At 38.1% G+C, this 20,721-nt stretch overlaps 2 protein-coding genes and 1 pseudogene across 2 annotated transcripts; 2 read left to right on the top strand and 1 right to left on the bottom strand.

Moving 5' to 3' along the window:
• The first annotated feature begins 7,257 nt into the window (after positions 1 to 7,257).
• Positions 7,258 to 11,728, top strand: LOC115993602. Its single transcript, XM_031117541.1, has 3 exons — positions 7,258 to 7,588; positions 8,441 to 9,192; positions 11,127 to 11,728. Exons 1-3 carry the CDS (start codon positions 7,301 to 7,303, stop codon positions 11,491 to 11,493), a joined length of 1,407 nt encoding a protein of 468 aa, XP_030973401.1. The 5' UTR covers positions 7,258 to 7,300; the 3' UTR covers positions 11,494 to 11,728.
• Positions 11,729 to 13,453: 1,725 nt separating this feature from the next.
• LOC115950432 lies at positions 13,454 to 15,259 on the bottom strand (annotated as a pseudogene).
• Positions 15,260 to 16,500: 1,241 nt separating this feature from the next.
• Positions 16,501 to 19,215, top strand: LOC115993737 (uncharacterized MFS-type transporter YdeR-like). Its single transcript, XM_031117706.1, has 3 exons — positions 16,501 to 16,788; positions 17,283 to 18,031; positions 18,712 to 19,215. The coding sequence occupies exons 1-3, from the start codon at positions 16,501 to 16,503 to the stop codon at positions 19,172 to 19,174; spliced, it is 1,500 nt and encodes a 499-aa protein (XP_030973566.1). The 3' UTR covers positions 19,175 to 19,215.
• The last annotated feature ends 1,506 nt before the right edge of the window (positions 19,216 to 20,721 follow it).

The following is a 20,721-nucleotide window of genomic DNA, read 5'->3' as shown; positions in this document are numbered from 1 at the left end:
TGCAGTCCGCAAATTAATGTGATATATGGGCAGTAGACATTTGTAATTTTGACTTTTTGAGTTCAATTAATTGTTGAATTTATTTGTTTCTCACAAAACAAAATTTTTTTTGAATTTATTTGGACACAGCCACATGGAGGAGAAATTATAAGGTTTTCATGGTAAACTAGTGACGTGGTCCACCATTCTATTAAAAGACTCCCACCTATTTAAAATTGGTGAGTTAGAAATTTTTTTAAACAAAAACTAATTACTAATTTAATAATTTTAAACAAGTGGGAGTCTTTTAGTGGAATGGTAAACAAGTGACATGATCCACTAGAGGACTGTATAATTTCTCCATATGGAGAATAGGAGACAAAGAGACAGCATTCTACTACAAGATCCACATTTCAAGCCTTTGATTGTATGATAGACATATTAAGCCAAAGTAGAGAAATTACTAAGTTACAATATTTTCACAATACTATCACAAAAAAATAATACCACAGAAATTACTTATTTATTCACAAAAAAACAACACATAACAACCTGACACTTAAGATTTGTTGTAAAAATATTATGGAGATATAATTTCTCTAACTGATAACTAGCAAGTCTTCCACACATGTTGGTCTTCAAGAAGAAAGTTTAGACACAAAAAATTGACACTTGTGAAGATTGTTAGTAGGGTTTTACTAACGTATGCTTTCACCACATGCGTTAATAAATTTTTTTAAAATTTTTTATAAAAAAAAGAAAAATTGATTAACTTTTTGGCTATTTTTTAATTTCTTATATAAAATTTCATAAGTAATAGGTAAAAAAAAAAAATTTGACGTCCTATTTTTTTTTTTTTGGTAAAAGGGAAAATATCATAAAAGCTAGCAAAGAGCTAGAGAGTCAAGGCAATGCCTCTCAGAATACAATCCTTGGCCATCAGCCATTATAAAAGGAACCAGGTCCACAGGGGGTGTGGTATAAGAAACAAAATCTAGCCTTTAAAGGCGACCAACATATGCTAACCAATCTGCACAAGAATTCGCTTCACGGTAAATGTGTTTGATAACAAACCGGGGAAATTGGGAAGCCAGTTGCTTGCGGTCCTCAAAAAGTGGAGAAATAACAGAGTTGTTAAAATCTGGATTGTTCAAGGCATCAACAAGAGATTTTGCATCAAATTCAACAATAACACTTGAAAGATTCAGCTGGTTGCAAAGCATAAGTCCATCTCTGAGAGCCCAAGCTTCAGCTACAAAACTATTGGCTCTGCCCACTTTCCTGGTGTACCCCGCCAACCAATTTCCTTGCTCATCCCTGATCAAACCACCACCTCCAGCAACTCCGGATAAGTCATCAAAGGACCCATCGGTATTTAGCTTCAACCAACCCAAATCTGGTTTTTCCCATCTGATCTGCTTTATGGTCATGCGACGGTTGCCTTTTGGACTATTAATGCAAAGAAAGAATTCAGTAGCCTGCATCTTAATCAGCTTGGTGAGGCACGAGTTGATGCTTTTCTGGTTAAAAACCACTTGATTGCGTTGTTTCCATATCAACCAAAGTGCAAAAGGGAAAACAATACTCCATGGAACTCCATCATCATTGTGGGAATCCTTAGCCTTAGCATTTGATGCAAGCCAATCTCTGATGCTTTGGGAGTAAAAAGTTTGGTTTCCCTGATGTCGCCCTAGCTGCTGCCATATAGGCTTGACAAACCTGCAATCACGAAGAGCATGGCTGATTGTTTCAGGTTCAGCGTGACATAAGGGGTAGTCTTGTGGAATGTGAAGACCCCTCTCAACCAGACAGCCCCTCACCCCAATACTATTATGCATGCACTTCCAAATAAACATTTGGATCTTAGGGAGAGTACTTGATTTCCATATCCACGAGCCCGGGAAGGAATTAGCTTCTAATGGTTGGGTAGCAAGTCTATAAGCACCCTTTGAGCTGAAACCACCTTTGAAGGACCCTTTCCAAGCAAGCTTATCAACACTTCTGGCTGCAATAGGGAACGGAACAGCTTGAATGCTCTCTTTAACCTCAGGGGGTAAAACAAAAGGAATAGTTGACCATAATCATCCATGGGGGGAGATGACATCCTTCACCTTGAAGTTGGAAGAATTTAGGGGAATGGGGCCGTGGAGAATGGACCTTAAAGGACCCAAATCCGACCAACTATCCCTCCAAAAGTCAAGCTGGCTATTATGACCAGGAATCCATTTCATGCCCTCGTTAAACACCACTTCTCCTTTCTTCAAACTTCTCCAAATTGAAGATCTTGGCAGCTTGGACTCATTTCTGGAATTAATGCGTTGTCTGGTCCCATATTTCAACTTAAGCACCTTAGCCCAAAGAGCATTACTCTTCGAGTGGAATCTCCAATTAAGCTTGGCTAAGAGAGCCGTATTTCTACCCTTGGCTGTTTGGAGCCCAAGACCTCCTAGCTCCTTAGGAGTGGTGACTTTCTTCCATTCAACCCAGTGCATTTTCCTAGTACTATCAGTAGACCCCCAAAGGAAATTTCTGTTAACTCTATCAATACCTTTAAGAATCATTTCAGGGAGTTGAGCATTCTGCGTAACATAAGTGGGAATGGTGGATGAAGAAGCTTGAATGAGAACCCTCCTTCCCGCCATGGAAAGTAAACTTACTTTCCAACCAGCCAACTTCTTCTTAACTCTATCCAAAACAAAGCCAAAATCCTGCCCCCTACCCGAATGCTTAAGGGGGAAACCAAGATAATTTCCCAAGTTCGGAGTTGTTCGGAACCCAAGGGTATCAGCTAGACTCACCCTTAGATCAGGGCCGACATTGGGAGAGAAGTACACCCGAGATTTTGCTTCACTCGCCGACTGGCCAGATTTCTTACAAAAGACATCAAGGACCCCCTTAATGGCCTGGCAATTAATCTGATCAGCCTTTGCAAAGAGGATAAGATCATCAGCAAAGAAGATATGAGAGAAGGCAGGGCCACTTCTAGAAACTTTTACCGGAGACCACAACTTGGCAACACACTTTTCCTCAATAAGGTAGCCTAAATACTCCATACAGAGGATAAAAAGGTACGGGGAGAGAGGATCCCCTTGCCTAATACCTTTAGAAGGGAAAAAAGACTCCAAGCAGCCACCATTAAAAAGAAGTGAAGTGGAAACCGACGACACACAACTCATGATGAGATCAATAATGTTTTCCGGAAAATTGAATTGGAGAAGCATTTCTCAAATAAAAGGCCATTCAAGCTTATCATAAGCCTTTTCAAGGTCAATTTTGATGGCCATATAGCCCTTTCCCCCCTTTGCTCTACCCATAGAGTGGATGAGCTCTTGAGCTATAATGATGTTATCCGTGCCCTTTCTACCCGGGATAAAAGTAGCTTGGTAGGGAGAGATAATGCTATCCAAATGAGGTCTGATCCGGCCAACAATCACCTTAGTAATGACCTTGTAGATCGTGTTACAAAGACTAATAGGCCTATAGTTACCTATAGTTTCTGGGCCCTGCACCTTTGGGATGAGAACGATAAGGGTTCTATTGAGATAATCCGGAATTTTTGAAGTAGCAAAAGCCCTTTCAACTTCCCTATTGACAGAGTCACTCGTTATGAGCCAAAATCTTTGAAAGAAACCCGTATGCAGCCCATCAGGCCCCGAAGCTTTGTATGGTTTCATGGACCAAAGGGCATCTTTAATTTCCTCCCTAGACACCATGTTACCGAGGGAGCATTTAACCTCCTCAGAAATTTGGCCATGCCACTGGGCAGAGAGGTGGGGATTGAGGTTGGCTGTATCATGCGAAGTGGAATAAAGAGACAAGAAACTCCTGCAAAAAAACTCAGCAACTTCCCTATCATTGGTTATCCACTCACCCATCTCATCCTTGACCGAGGCTATATGATTCTGTTTTCTTCTGGCTAAGGCAGATAGATGATAAAAGGAAGTATTACGGTCCCCTTGTATCATCCAATTGACCCTAGATTTCAGAAGCCAGAGATCCCTTTCTTGATCCAAGACAGAATCAAGGTCCAGGAGAAGCTTGTTTTCAAGGGTGAGCAAAGAAGCAGTGGGGTAGTTAGACAAAGCCTTTTGAGTCCCATAAAGGCTTGCTAAGATCCGCTTCTCTCTTGTGGTGAATGTTACCAAAGTGATTCTTGTTCCAAAGGGTGGCCTCCTTGGAAAAAGAGTCTATGGATTCAGCTAAACCCCTGTTATTCTGCCAAGCCTTAGAAACAATGTTTGGAAAGGATGTATCAGAAAGCCAAAACTCCTGAAACCTGAAAGGCCTGATAAGAGGAATAGCTCTGCCAGGACTAGATTCCAAAAGAACAGGGCAGTGGTCTGAGTGACATCTCGGTAGGTGCGTGATCTTTGCTTCCGGATACAGGACACACCACTCAAGGTTCATGAAAAATCTATCAATTCTCTCCAAAATTAGATTATTTAAATCCCTCTTATTAGTCCAGGTGTACCTAGGCCCCGAAAAGCCTAAATCCATCATACTACACCTATCTAAATAGTCTTTAAACAAGAGAGACCGGTTTATGCTCACCCCTCTACCACCAAATTTGTCCTCATCAATAAGAGGTTCATTAAAATCTCCAGCCATCACCCAAGGTAAATTATGCAACTCAGCTACTTTGGCAAGGTTTTCCCATAAAACAATTCTTTCTTCACTTCTAGGACTAGCATAGACAGCAGAAAAAATCCAAGAAAGGTTTGAGGAACGTACCTTAACTTCAACATGAATTTCCTGCTCCGTATTTGCAAGACTCTGAATCTCCACTTTATCAGAATTCCATAATAACCATAGCCCACCAGCAAGCCCAATTGTATCAGTGTGGATAGCCCCATCAAACGGAAGACGGTCTGTGATCTCTCTGGCCCGATCACCACCTAATTTTGTTTCCATAATCACAAAAATCGCTGGATCATGATTTTGAGCTAACTCACGAACATACTTCTGAAAATTAGGCTTCAGAGCACCTCTACTATTCCAGATAATAATATTCATAAAAAACTGATAGATGGGGGGGGGGGGGGACAAAACATCAAACAGAGGTGGGGAGACTGCCACCATCCTCTGAATCCATCCGATCTTCCTCCACACCGCCGTTGACAGTCGCTCCTCCTCCGTTGTTAGCAGGATTGCTTGGTACCGCCACCATAGCTTGACCATTTGCCCCCACTTCGGGTTCGTCCAAGGCAAAAACCCCACCAACCGTGCTTCCTCCATTAGCGCCGCTACTATTCTCCAAGCTTCCTCGAGAAACGCACAAGGCACCGTGGAGATGGACCTCGGTATCGCTACCACATCCACTCCCATCCTTATACCCCATATCGACATTCTCTTGAGATGTGAACTCAAAAGCACTGATGGTAGAAATATTGGAAACAAGGCAGGAGCTAGAAGAAGGATTTGGCGCAGACAAGGAAGAGCTGGAGAAGACCTCTACTGTCTGAGGGGCGGCACTATTTTGCATAAGTGGAGAAGATGAATTAACACGCACTAGGGCTCTCTTTCCTTTCACTAAAGCAGAAGTGGGTCTAGCTGGCGGGCTAGGCTTAATTGTTGGGCTTGGGGACTTTAAAATTTTTCTTGGAGACGCGTTTGGCCCAATAGTACCACTTGTGAACTGAACTGGGGCCACGGAACCTTGGTTAAAAACTTGAGGGCTTGTGGGGCTGGGCCCTTGTCTTGCTGGAACATGAGGTTTAGCCCATTTGTTATTTTCTAACTCTATCTGGTGCTTGGCTTTCTCCCCAGCTGGAAAAGGTGACGCTCCCTAGGGAGATTTACTTGACCCCACTGAATTTGGCTCCTTATTCGTACCCTTGAAACCGTACCTTTTTCTGGTCACTACCATCCAAGGGCCGTATTGACCCTCATTCTCCCCTTCTCCACTAGTACAAGGCGTGGAGTTGTCAGAGGGAGGCCGTTGGTCCTCATGCTTGTCGCGTGAATTGCTAGCTACACCATCTCGACCATCTTCCGCCGTAGGAACCTGAACATTTTCACGTCGGATTGTGTATGGGCAAGACTCCACCGTGTGTCCTACTCTACCACAGGTGAAGCAAAGTTTATGAATACCCTCATAAGTCACCGGTTGCTCAAACCGTCCAATAAGAATCGTGTTAGTCAGAGGCTTGTTAATATCAATCTGGATACAAAGCCTGGCGTATTTCCCATGGGCTTCCATGGCCGTATGCGCATCGATCCTCAAAACTTTGCCTAAAGACTCACCTAACTATTTGAGGACTTCAGCCTCATATAGTTCAATAGGTAGCTCATGAAGACGGACCCAAACCGCAATGGAGGACACGTTTGCTGTTGATGGTTTGAAAAACGGTTCCCATGGCCTTAGAGAAAGGAAGAAATCACCGATGAACCATGGCCCTTTTTCCAACACGGACTCTAGGTCGTCCTTAACATAAAAATGAACCAGGAAAAAACCATGGGTGAGGTCAACACAATCCATACGCCCAGACAGTCTCCAAAGAAGCAAGAGTTTGCTTTGCATGTAGTTGAAACTTACAGACCTTCCCACCAGTTTCACGATGATAGTTTTTGACCAAGGTTTCCTGATGCGATTTTTGGTTTCTTTGGTAAGCTCGACTGCCACCATCCCTTTCCTTAGCACCCTAGGTACTTCGGCCACATCGTCATCTGAGTTTTCATCTTCGTCCATCTCATCCGCAAAGTCGAAAGCTTTGGCGAAAGCCCCCGGAATAGTGCCTATAAGTGTGTCTTTGAAAGATGTTCTGCTGCCATTTGCAGGTTCAGAGCAACCCCAGGGTGGAGAAGTCTCACCTGACCGGTCACTGGGCCCATCCTTGAAGCCATCATGGTGCCAATCCTTGACCTTTTTGTTGCTGCGAGCCAGCTCGGCCTCTTCTTCCCTAGAGAGCGCTCTTGGTTTCATATCGTTCATACCAGTGATATTTTTCCTAATTTTATCTAGATTCAAATAATCATGTAATGTATCATCAAAAAAGGAAAGAAAAAAAAAAAAAAAAAACTATAATGATTATTTCAACTTTCATATTGAAGAAAGCTTGAGAATAAATTGACGTCCTATAGTTGGCCCAAATAAGACCAATAAAAATTTGACAATTAAACAAAATGCCAAAAAATTTGTCTTTTTATTTATTTTATTTTTTTTTTCTGAATAAAATATTTGTAAATTTGTCCATTCCACGAATCCACGTTCCCAACTTGCTATTTAAATCTCGGAGCCTCCACCAAAAGTCAAACTATCACAAACTCCTTCCAAAAATATAGCAAAGCCAGAGGACAGTACTTGCTTTGATCGAACAAGAAGATGAAGTCAGAGACTGTGACATTACTCTTGGTAAATCTAGCGAGCATAATGGAGAGAGCTGATGAGAAGTTGCTGCCTGGGGTGTACAAGGAAGTAGGAGCAGCTCTCCACACTGACCCAACTGGTTTGGGCTCACTCACTTTTTTCCGATCCATAGTGCAGTCTTTGTGTTACCCACTTGCTGCTTACTTAGCTAGCAATCACAACCGTGCCCATGTCATTGCTCTTGGTGCTTTCCTCTGGGCCGCAGCTACTTTCCTTGTTGCCATCTCTTCCACCTTTTTCCAGGTATCTACTACATGTCACAGTTTCCGCTTGCTTGTGTTTATCATTGTAGATTTGATCGCATGGGCAGATTTCTGATTGTTTGTTGATATTTTTAGACTTGTATAGTATATAATATGGTGCATTTTGTGTGTTGTGTGTGTGTGTTTTGGGGGGAGTGTTGATCTATACCTATCTAGCATGTTGAGTTCGATGGTCTTGGAAATTGGCAATAGGGGTTCTTGATGTTTAACTTGGTGTTAGTACATATTGTTGCTTATCAACATATAGGCAATTGTGTGTGCTTCAACGTGATAGCATACCGGTATCTTTTGTGGTGTTACGTGTCTGCGTTTTGAATCTCACCTCCGACCTCTCCTACCCCCACTATCTACCTACTTTCCACAAAAAAAGAAAAAAAAAAAAAAAGAAAGAAAAAAGAAAGAAAGAAAGTCGAAGGCAATTGTAAACAACACAAATAACTAGTTAACCAAAAAAAAGAAAGGAATTTGGGCACCAAATAATATTACCTATTTTAAGAAAAAATGAGATTTATGATATTTGAAACCTGATGAGGAAATTGAAAACTATGGCATTTTAACAAAATTTAGTGCATTTGGGTGTATCCAAGTCAAGTTTAATTGAGTTAAGGAAAAACATAAGAAACTTGGAATGTTGAAGTTTTAATGGAGGAGTTGCATGCTTTGATGGTTGAAGCTTCGACAAGTTGAATCTTAAACAACTTAAGATTATGTATGTCGGATAGACTTGTGGGCAAGAATTTTTTTTATGGCATTTATTGCTTTGGTAGGAAAATTAGGCCTTTCTAATTCAGCTGCATAATGTAACATATGGTAGGATTATTTGGCTAATTAGGTTGCAGTCTCAAGAGGTTTAAATGGAATTGGACTTGCCATTGTCATACCTGCCATTCAGTCTCTTGTTGCTGACTCAACTGAAGCTAGCAATCGTGGTTTGGCTTTTGGATTGTTAGAACTAACAGGAAACCTTGGCTCCATCTTTGGTGGGTTCTGTTCAGTACTTATAGCCTCAAAATCAGTAATGGGCGTGGCTGGCTGGAGAATTGCTTTCCATATGGTAGCATTTATAAGTGTCATAGTTGGGATATTGGTCCACCTCTTTGCGAATGATCCACGCTTTTCTAAGAGTGATTGTGGTGCTAGAAATCAAGTTATTCATAAACCTTTTTGGTCAAATGTTAAAGAGCTGATTCAGGAAGCAAAATCGGTAATAAGAATCCCATCTTTCCAGATAATTGTCGCACAAGGTGTCTCTGGTTCAATCCCTGGATCAGCCTTTTCATTTGCCCCTATGTGGTTGGAGCTTATAGGTTTCTCCCATGAAAAAACGGCAGTCCTTTGGACCATACTAATTATTGGTGGTTCATTTGGATGTGTGTTTGGTGGATGGATGGGGGATAACCTTGCAAAATGCTTACCCAATTCAGGAAGAATTATTCTGTCACAAATAAGCTCAGCTTCGCTTGTTCCTACAGCTGCATTTTTGCTGCTAGTATTGCCCGATGATCCATCCACTGCATTTATGCATGGACTGGCCTTGTTCATTCTGGGATTTTTTGCATCCTGGGATGCTGCAGCAACTAACAAGTATGTATACTGGATCAAATATATTTTTCTTTCCTAATTTTGAGAACCAAAAACCTTTGTGCTCAATTTTCACAGCATACAAGTGCACATGAGATAGGGATGGGTTATGTTATGCATGATGCATCCACAGTATAGTAACACCACCCTAGGGAATCTTAATCACCTGATACCCGATATTATTGGTGTTAGTGTTTATTAAGATAAATGGCCTCAAACATAACTGTGGACCAAGTTGCTCTGTGTAGGAACTGTTGATGCATTTGGTTGTTGTATGACCAATTAAGTCAGGTTTTCCATCCATAATTGGACAATACTGAAGCCAGATTTTAGAGCAACAGTGTTTTAGCCTTGAAAAACTTTTGAGGAATATAATTTTTGGATAGGTAGTTTGGTTACCCCCACCTTTTTTGGGGGATCTGATAGTCCCTTGTGTTAAAACCAAATTTGCAAACAATATTTTGGGAGCTTAATCATGCGTCAGCTCTAAGCATATTCTTCACTATCTTCTTTGGCTAGCCAAGTATTTTTGACTAGTTGTGATCAGAATCATCTTGAATTATATTATAACTTCAGAGAAGGCATTTAAAATAGACGTAAATGTTGTAGATATAGGTATATACATGGTTAGATTGTAATAAAGATGTTTGAGTTTGGAGAATATTGTTTCATAAAGTTGATAAAGTAAAAAATTCTAGTTCTGGAATTTTCTAAGTGAAAATTCGAAATTCAATATGTTTGATCGGTCGAAGCTTTTGCTAGATTGACCGAAATAATGGGGAAAATGATCTTGGAGCTTCTACCTTACTGGATTGCTATTTGATTCCTATTCGATCGATCAAAAAGAGCGTTCGATCAATTCTCGATTCCTCTCGATCGGTTGAGATTCGTAAAAACTGAATTTTCTGCAGAATTTTTTGGTAACTGTTTTGAACGCTTGAAAAGGTTTCAAGCCTTGTGAACAGTTTTATGAAACGTTTTAACTTTCCATACGTGCTTTTTGATGAAATATTATAACTTAAGAGAAAGCATTTAAAATAGATGTAAATGTTGTATATATAGGTATATACATGGATAGGTTATAATAATAATGTTTAAGTTTGAAGAATATTGTTTCATAAAGTTGATAAAGTATAAATTCGAGTTTTGAAATTTTCTAAGTGAAAATTCGAAATTCAGTATGTTTGATTAGTTAAACTTTTGCTAGATCGATCGAAGTAATGGGGAAAATGATCCTGGAGCTTCTACCTTACTCAATCGCTATTCGATTCCTATTCGATTGATCGAAAAGAGCCTTCAATCGATTCTTGATTACTCTTGATCGGTCGAGACTCATAAAACTGAATTTTCTATAGAATTTTTTTGGTAATTGTTTTGAACGTTTGAAAATGTTTCAAGTCTTGTGAACGGTTTTATGAAATGTTTTAACTTTCCATACGTCCCTTTTAATGAAATATAACCTTATGGGTATAAATAGTGGTTTATGTTCACTTGATAACTACTACTTCTTTTCTCTCCCACAAACTTAGTTTCTAAGAAATACAAGAAATCCTACGGGTGTTCTCTAGAATTGCTATTTGTAGAACCCAACAACTTGGTTGTATCCTGGAAACAAGTTTGTGATAACCCTATAACAACTCCAGTGTAAGGGAAAATCTTGTTTAAGGATAACAATTTTGTGCCTCAAAGTTATTTATTTTCTATTCATCTTTTGTGTTAAAATTTTTCTTCCTTTATTACTTTGTGTAATATTTCCAATAGTAAATCTTATTGGTCTCCAGCATAAATGAGTACTACTTTTATATCTGAAAGCATTTGGTCATATTAAATATGAAGTAATGCAGGCCAAACTCAGGCAAATTTAACTTGAACAAATTGAATTATATCTCATATTCTCTATTTTTCTAGTTTTCTTTGAACGTAAAATGTGTGGACAGTCCAATATTTGCAGAAATAGTCCCTGAGAAGTCCCGTACGAGCATCTATGCTTTGGATCGATCATTTGAGACCATACTATCGTCATTTGCTCCCACTGTAGTTGGGATTTTGGCTCAGAACGTTTATGGTTATAAACCAATTCCGAAAGGGTCATCAACCTCTGCAGAGATTGAAACAGATAGACAGAATGCTGCATCACTTGCCAAGGCACTCTACACAGCAATTGGCATTCCAGCTGCAATTTGTTGCTTCATCTACTCTTTCCTCTACTGCACATACCCAAGAGACCGTGAACATGCAAGAATGTATGCATTAATAGAATCTGAAATGCAAAATATAGAGGCAGATAATTCTCTTTCAGACTAAATCGACATTGATTATGAAGGGTTGGATGATAATAATGTGAAGTCATCTCTTCTTTAACATTAGCCAGTGTTCTCCAATCTATGAAAAATGAACTTACACAATGAAAAAGCTTCATAGGCACACTTTATCCACAATTGTTAAATGCTTTTTATGTTCCTTTTAAGTTCATATCCAAAACAATGTTTATCCATACTATCTTTTGGTTAATAACTTGTAATATGGTTTTGGACACGAGTAGGTTATAAATTACTTTGGTGCATTTGTTAACTCTTCTTATAGCCTTGTTGTAAAATTAATGTTGTTCATCTTATTGAAATCTAGATGCACTTGAGATACTTGTGCACATGCTGACACACATCTCTAAGTTTTATCTTGTTCTAGCATGTTTTATTGATTATGAAATCAACATAGGAAGATATCAGCAGTTTTCTTTACAATTTTGAAATTTTCATTGTTAGTACACTATTCAAAAACTCACAATAGTTTCAGTGTTTCAAAGTCATTAACTCTGAGTTTTTATCAGCAATCTGGATATATTGTAGGATCTTATTCACCACGGAACTTAGTTAACGCCAAAATATTTTGCTGAAAAGTTTTCACCACGGAATAAACTATTTGTAAATTTTTTTCATGATCACTGGCTATTCTGCATGAACTTCAGTGGCAAATCAAGCCATCCTCATCACACTTCTATATTCTTCTCTGCATCTTTAAGTTGTCAATAAGAAGATTTAGAAATCAAATTGCTCTCCTCAGCAAGGAAAGCCTGTTGGTGAGTAACAAGGTTCTTTCACTTCCATTTTCTCCTCTTTTTTTCTTGACTAATCTCTTACCTATGAAGCACTTGTGATGATGCCGAAAATAATACCACCAGTGAGTCACACGTTCCTCGTACGTCGCAAATGGCACCTGCACAACAAAAAGGAAGAACCTAGCAGAGAGTACCGGTGTGGTACCGGCCAAACACCCTCCGAAGATTAAATCAGAACTATTCTCACTGCTCTAGAGTGCTAGAGAGGGTAAAATTATGCGTACCTTGGTTTGTGAGGGTGCTTGGGTTTTTATAGTAGCGAGGGCTGCCCCTCTTTTCCTTGGAGTAGAAGTCTTTTCCTTATAGGAGTCTTCTTGGGCGTATTTTACGGGATTCTTTCCATATAGGAGTCCTTAGGTTTCATGAAACGTGGGGAGCAAGTTATTTACTTACATATGCAAACGTGGAGATCAAACATTCCATAGACTGACGTCGTTAGTTTATGTTATTCCGTCAGACTAAGACCCGTCAGCTTCAGGATGTCCAGCTTTATGGTACTCAACATGTGCTACGTTTCTTTACTTCAGGTCCCCGTCAGCCTTGAAGAAATGCTGACGGCAAACACATCTCGTCACCCTTGTCAAGGCGTGTACTGTCACTCTTGTCTATTTAATTTTATCCTCATCAACTTGGATAATATTTCAACCCAAAATAAGGTCCAGTAGGGATGTTTGACTTTTGATAGAGTCGACAAGACCATGTTGGAGCAAAACTGCACTGCTACATGTCCAATGTCTACACAAAAACTGAAGCTGCATGTACTAACATAAACAAGCCAGAGCATTCAAGAAACCACAATTGGCAGGGAATTTTTATCAATATGAGTAGCCACAAGAGTTTTCTTCTTGCCTCAAAATGATCAACCACATTGACATAAATTATAGCTAGAAAAACTAGCCCATGGTTATTACACATGGATCCCTCACACTCAAGCAAGAATGTCATTTCTTTGAAGTAAGCAAAGTGAAAGTATGAAATGTTAAAGAAAGGCACTTCCCTATGAAGTCATCACTTCAACTACCAACTCCAATTTCTTGAAGTATGTCACAGTTTTCTTTTTATATATTTATTTATTATTATTTTTTTGATTCATTGGACTCACTTGCCTAGTGATTTTGTGAAAACAGGTGCAGATAGCTCCACCAAACTTCAGGCAGCTTTCAGATCATTGTCATTTCTTTTTCCACTAAAGAGCTTAGCTAGATTAGGCATTACCTTATTTTTCTTCTATATAGTGAAAGAATTAAGATGTCGTGAGCCTGGTGAGGCAGAATTCTGAAACTTGGCTCGCCTGGATGGAGTAAAATTGCCATTACCTTTCATAGATTTTCTATGTAATTCTAGTTGCAAGTTTTCAGCTTCTGCATTCTTCTTGCATTTCTGTCTCCAGTTTTGTAATTCTCCCTCAACTGTACACTTTTGCTGAAAGTGATCTCTTTGTTTTGTAGGCCTCACATTCTTCCTCCACCCTTACCTCTCTGATCTCTCTCTGAGCTAATTCTGTCTTCATCAATATTTCTTTCTCACTGGCCTTTAGAGCTTCAATCCATACATGTGCAGTAGCAACCTTTTTATCAGCAGTTCCTTCAGCCCGAACTGCACGCCCAGTTAGATACTCATTCAAACTTTGAAATGCTAATCTTGGAACTATGCTGTCAATAAGAGTTCTCAGATACTAAAGAGCTAAAGCTTCTGATGATTTAATTACCTCAAGTTCTTGCATGGCTGCCTCTAATCTTTCCTCGGTTAATTTTATCTCAAACTCAGTCTTTTCTATGTTTGCCTTAATGGTTGCAGTTTTTGCTGTATTAAGCTCCTTTTTTTTCTGTAGCCACACACACACACACATGCACGAAAACTACTTTTCTTTCTTTTCAGCCTCTCTTCTGTCTTAAGCTGATCAAGAGTTAGGAATAGATTGACTAAATTGATTTTGCCTTTTCCTTAGCTGCAGATACAGCTTCCAACTTGGACTTGACTCTGAGCAGCTTTGAATTGTGATTTTGAACGGTTAAATCAGGATTCACTTCTATTTTCTTCAACCAAACTGTCTCTTTTGTGACACGCTTTAGTTTATTTCTTATAATGTCCATAGAGGACATGAACTGAAAACCTTTTTCTCTGACCACAGACAACTCTTTTTTTGCTGCTTCCAGTTCTGCTGTAATTGACTGCAATGAAGGTGAAGTAATGAAGTTCCCAATTCTTTACCTTTTCAAAACTACTACGGCTCAAGCTATCATTTCTTTGAACCTTTGCTTCCATTTCTTTCACTAAGCTTTAGCTCATTTTGCAAATTGCAACACATGAACATCAGACATAGTGGCAGTCAATTTCGCTTCAAGCTCTTTGATCGGTGAGTCTCTTCAAATATCCTTCATCTTCTGCTTGGTTTTCTCCCTTGAAGCTGAGAATTTAGTGGTTTCCTTCACTCTTTGAGCTTTATCTTTCCAAACTCTTTTGAAGCCTCAATCCGTGCCAACTCAACAAGCACTTCTTCTTCATTGGCACCCTCAATCTATTTCCTAAGGGCTTTAACAGAGTTCAAATAAGACAACATTTTTGAACTTGAGGCTTTAACTTCCTTCTCCATCCTCGATTTCTCTTCCCAAACATAAGCCTTGTGAAGCTTAAGCTTACTCAATTCATGTTTCACTAATTCCAACTCTCTCATGACTTCTTCATACTGATAACTCTCAACATTTTTGCTCTTGAAGATGACTTATTTAAGAATTCAGAAGAAAAAGTTTCATTAGAAAATGCAAATGGATGTTATTGTATAGAATTAAATGTAAATGGTATGATGAGGTTTTGACGGTTTTTGAAAAATAACTGAGAAATCCATCCGGGGTTTCTTGAGTGAAGGACTACCTTCATGAGCCTATCTCCATACAAATATACGGCTTTTTTAACTGACCAAGTTCTCCTTCTATTATCCAACTTTGCTCTATCCATTTGAGCCTGTTCTAAAACCAAGAAAGTGTATATTATATGTACTTGCTTAATCAATAATTCTTTAGCTCAAAACTGAAGCCAAGTTTGTAAGAACCAAAATCTAAGTACACTTCTGGCTAAAGAAACTATAGTAAAGATTTATATTTTACAATAAAATGCAAGCAGTTTCATGGTCTTCAAATGATTGAAGAATAGTTATTCAAGAATGCTAAGAGACACAGTAGGAGTCTTGACAACATGTGCACAAATAATTACCTGAGAATGTTTTTGAATATATTGAGGTAGTCTTGTTTGTAAGATGGACGTTGTGTTCTGTTAGAGAGGAAATGTTTTAAGTTTCATTAGGCAATCCCAAGAAGGAACAGAAAGATAAAACAGCAAAAGGGATTGAGTCCTGATGATTGGCTGACATAGCACCGACACCAACTGGAGTTCTTCTAAAGATGCTACAAAAACTCAACATTTTACAAAAAGTAAGTGTCAAATCACATCAAAATAAAATTAAAATAAAAATTAATGTTTATTACCAACGTATCAAAAAACAACTAAGACTGTGCATTGAAATCATAATTTCAAAGTAAAAATCGTGACTCTTAGCTCACATTTTTCATCACTTGTAAATGTGTGTAACAGTTTTTATCTAAAAAATAATTATACTAGGACCCACTACAATTCTAAAGACAAAGCATGAACATTTTCACAACACTCTTGTTTTGAATTGTGACTCACATAATTTATAGGGCAAAATTAGGGAGGAAATGACTAAATGCACTTTATTTTTAAAGTATGTAACAAAACACCCCTCTTTCCAAAGTATTTAGCAAAATGGCCATGTTTTGGAATTTGATTTTAATAAATTTGAGTTCTGTGTAAAATTCGATATCCTCAAAATCGAGTTTTATGTATATTTTCAAAAACTTAACATTAATAATACTGAGTTTTACTTAAAATTTTTAAAAAAATTTAGACTCAAAATATGAATAGAACTCGACATTTGTTAAAATTGAGTTTTAAAAAACATGAGCATTTTTCTAGATTCTTTGGAAAAATGGATGTAGTACTCTATACTTTATATTTAGCCATTTTGCCAAAATGTAGACATTAGATGCAAACTGGGAGACCATCAGGGTATCTGGAATGACCCACTGAAAGTCAACGCCATTCCCAACTCCAGTAGTACTAGTACACACTATATGAAGCAGAGGAAAACAGAGTGCAGTGATTGAAACAGTGATATGAAAATGAAATCAGAGGCTTTGACGTTGGTGCTGGTCAATCTGGCTGGCATTATGGAGAGAGCTGATGAGGCGTTGTTGCCAGGCGTGTACAAGGAGGTTGGTGAAGCTCTACACATCGATCCAACTGGGTTGGGCTCACTCACTCTGTTCCGATCCTTAGTGCAGTCTTTATGTTACCCAATAGCTGCTTACTTAGCTCTTCGCCACAACCGTGCCCATGTCATTGCTCTTGGCGCTTTTCTCTGGGCTGCTGCCACTTTCTGTGTTGCCATCTCTTCCACCTTCTTTCAGGTACCTCTATTCCTATACAACTTCCTTATTCTTTCTTCAGTGCTTATGTTTAAAATTTGTATATATAATTTTCATTTTTCAATTCTCTTCTTTTATATATTGATCTCATATGTGCAAGTCCAGACCCATTCAGCATGTTAAGTTGGGTTTTGGTTAAATCAAAAAGGTGTGAAAATGAGTGGAAATACATGTAGGAAACATTTTGGATTAAACTTTTTTCTTTAGCATTTGTAATGGGACAATAATAAGAATGATACCACTCCCCCTTCTAAACATTCTTTTTTTGTTAAGAATCCATATAAAAGTTCTTGAGCTAGCCTAGCACCACTCTTATTGTATTTCACTAACTCTCTAGAATCTTACACTCACCTAAAAAATTCATTGTAAGCAAGTCTTTGATGCTTGCTGCCCTCAAATAGCTAGGCAATACTGACAAAGACATATTTCTTCTAATTAGCATGGTCTCACATTTTGGTATCATTTGGTTAATTTAGGTGGCGGTCTCTCGAGGTTTAAATGGAATTGGACTTGCTGTAGTTATACCTGCTATTCAATCCCTTGTTGCTGATTCAACTGATGATAGCAACCGTGGTTTGGCTTTTGGATGGCTGCAACTGACAGCAAACCTTGGATCCATAATTGGTGGGCTGTGTGCTGTACTTTTTGCTGCAACTTCTATCATGGGTATACCTGGTTGGAGAATTGCTTTTCATCTGGTTGCTATCATAAGTGTCATAGTTGGTATATTAGTCCGCCTTTTTGCAAAAGATCCACGTTTCTATGAGAGCAATAGTTTAACTAGAAATCAAATTCAAAAGCCTTTTTGGTCAGATGTGAAGGACCTAATTCATGAAGCAAAGTCAGTTATTAGAATCCCATCTTTCCAGGTAATTGTGGCTCAGGGTGTTTTTGGATCATTCTCTGGGTCAGCTTGGTCGTTTGCTCCTATGTGGTTGGAACTTGTAGGTTTCTCCCACGAAGAAACAGCGTTCCTTTGGACTATACTAGTAATTGGTGTTTCACTTGGGGGTCTGTTTGGTGGAAGGATGGGGGATATTGTTGCAAAGCGTTTACCTAATACTGGAAGAATAATTTTGTCACAGATAAGCTCAGGTTCGGTCATTCCTTTAATAGCACTTTTCCTGCTTGTATTGCCTTATGATCCATCTACGGCATTCATGCATGGACTGGTATTGTTCATTATAGGATTTTGTGCATCCTGGGAAGCTCCAGCAACTAACAAGTATAAATTGTTCATTGTGAACTCTGCACATTCTCTCTTACTAGTGTTTTGGAATTGTTAGTGATAGTGTTTATTAGACAAGCCATTGTCCATCTGCACTAGTAACTGCCCCAGGTTTTAAGTGCACAAGTATAAATCCTTAGCTGGGTTACTTTGAGCTAAAATATTGAAGGTTAGGACCATATCTAGGGCCCCACCCCCTGACTATGCTTCAACGCAACCATACTGCATAATGACCTTTTATAGTAAAAATCAGATCTTGCTTAGAGAATCAAGATTAGTACAGATGTAAGTGATGGAGGTATAAATAGCTTTAAGAGAGTATCTGGTTCCAATTTTCAACATGATTGTTTTTCTTTACCTTAGCTTTCACAATTTTCCTTGGCATTGCATCCTTCTTCATGGGACAGATCACTTGCATAAATAGAAACCATATACGCATGATCCATCACAGCATATTCTTCATTGAATTTGTATTAATAATGAAATTTTTTATCAGAATCATGGCGATTAAATTTAAGTTATATTAAATTTGAAGCAGGTCATATTTTAAAGTGAGGCCTGCCCAACTATGCTATGTTGGCTTCAACTAATGAAATTACTATTTATTCTAAAAATATTTAGAAAGTTACTATTAACTTACCTCATTACTATTTCATTAACATGTAAATGGTGCACAGTCCAATCTTTGCAGAAATAGTCCCTGAGAAGTCTCGTACAAGCATCTATGCTTTGGATCGATCTTTTGAGACTATGCTAGCATCAGTAGCTCCTGCAATAGTTGGGATTTTGGCTCAGAATGTATATGGTTATAAAGCAAATCGGGAAGGATCTTCTAACTCTTTAGGGATTGATGAAACAAATAGAGAAAATGCTGCATCACTCGCCAAGGCACTCTATGTAGCAATTGGTTTTCCATCGGCAATTAGCTGCTTCATCTACTCATTCCTCTATTGCACATACCCACGAGACCGTGAACGGGCAAGAGTGAATTCATTGATAGTGTCAGAAATGCAACAGCTTGAGGCGAATGATTCTCCTTCAAGTGAAATTGACATTAATGACAAGTCAACTCTGCTTTCCCTATCAGCTAACATTCACAGACATGGAAGGATGATGAACTCAAACAATAAAAAGACTTAATGGGCACACATTTTGTATTGTGTGTTTGCTTCTGAAGTTTCTTAAAATAAACATACCATTAGGTTTTTAGTGTTGTCCAATTCCATGGCATTTGCTTTTAATCCAATTCTAGATTGTTGGTGTAATATAGCATGATGTGTAAATCTATAAATCTGACTAGAAGAGTCTTGAAGTATTGAAATTTATAGCTCGCTTGAACGAGATCAAGACTTGCTCAAGCTAGATGGAAGAGGCGAGCTCAAGCAAACCACTTAAATAGCAAAAGGCTTGTCTAACCCTCACTTGAGGCTTGCTCAAGTGAGGTCGCAAAAACCAAAAACCTTGTTTCCATTTTAACCTCAGTTTCAACTGTCGCCTAAAACCAACATTGAGCATGACTATATAAAGCACCCTATGCACAATTTTCAGTAGATTGACGGACTAAGAACGTAGAGCTATATAGATACTCCATTTTGCACCCTTTGTTTAACCTTACCTCAAGGGTAGCATCATCATTTCACGACGTAAGGGAAAATTCATAATTTCTAATGTTAGATTGTTTAATATCCATTGAAAAAAAAATCTAGAAGTTCTAACAATCAAGACAACATGTTGTGTGCATAAATTGAATCACCTTATCAAAAGTTATAGTCAAATTAAAATTTCAATATTCAATATGCATTCTTGCAATTGAGTTTGATTCCCCATGATTATGATAAATTAATTATGATTAGTTTTTAAAGAATCAATTTTAATTAATGATGTGTCATAATTTAATTGGTTCAATTTTAATGCAAGATTGCATTTTGATGCACCATTAGGTTATTACTTGTTTTAAAGAATTGATTAATTATCTTGAAATTTGAGTTAATTAATTAATATTTAAAATTAATAAATGAACCATGATGATTCCTAACTCTAAAAATGACTAAAATTAGAAAAAATGTCAAAAATCACAAAAGAAACAAAGAAGAATCAAATTAGGACTCTGGATCCAGATGGGTCTTAAGTCATGTTGTGTCAACCTGTTTAATAAGTAGGTCGTATTAGGGTCAAGGAATCCTTACACAATTAAAAAAAGTGTCATGTTCGTGTCGATTTATATAGTCGAATACTCATAAATCAACACTAAACGAATTACAGACTTCTTTTTGCATCTAGGATGGTCAAATAGTGTAAAAATGGAATTATAGGCTATTAGATATGGTTTTAACCTAACTTGAGATTGTAGTTACAGAAAATTACTAATAAAAACAGTTTCTTGATTAACGGCCCATTTCTTAACAAACTCAAAAGAGAAAACCTACAGTAATGGTAAGTCTTGTTTTATCGCTGGAACGGTGGAACCTATAGGAAAAAAGTGACAAGTAACAATAGAGCATGTCTATCTTGAGGCAAATAGGTGTTCTGATCTTTTAGCAACCATGAGAGCTAACCAACAGAAAATTAAGGGAAGTGTTGTATGATAATTGTCCTATGTTTTGGCTACCCGTAACATTTGGGACAATACTGGAATATGTATGTTAAAGACTAGTTAATTTAATTTAATTTTGTTTATAATGTAACTA

This window comes from Quercus lobata, chromosome 6, assembly GCF_001633185.2.
Source record: "Quercus lobata isolate SW786 chromosome 6, ValleyOak3.0 Primary Assembly, whole genome shotgun sequence".
NCBI lineage: Eukaryota > Viridiplantae > Streptophyta > Magnoliopsida > Fagales > Fagaceae > Quercus > Quercus lobata.
This window is presented reverse-complemented; position numbering and strand designations above follow the sequence as displayed.

Excerpts from the sequence above, each read along its gene's own strand:
- LOC115993602 (XM_031117541.1), top strand. The coding sequence starts at position 7,301 with ATGAAGTCAGAGACTGTGACATTACTCTTGGTAAATCTAGCGAGCATA. Across the intron at positions 7,589-8,440 it reads TCTCTTCCACCTTTTTCCAG|GTTGCAGTCTCAAGAGGTTT; the intron begins GTATCTACTACA and ends TTGGCTAATTAG. Across the intron at positions 9,193-11,126 it reads GATGCTGCAGCAACTAACAA|TCCAATATTTGCAGAAATAG; the intron begins GTATGTATACTG and ends ATGTGTGGACAG.
- LOC115993737 (XM_031117706.1), top strand. The coding sequence starts at position 16,501 with ATGAAATCAGAGGCTTTGACGTTGGTGCTGGTCAATCTGGCTGGCATT. Across the intron at positions 16,789-17,282 it reads TCTCTTCCACCTTCTTTCAG|GTGGCGGTCTCTCGAGGTTT; the intron begins GTACCTCTATTC and ends TGGTTAATTTAG. Across the intron at positions 18,032-18,711 it reads GAAGCTCCAGCAACTAACAA|TCCAATCTTTGCAGAAATAG; the intron begins GTATAAATTGTT and ends AATGGTGCACAG.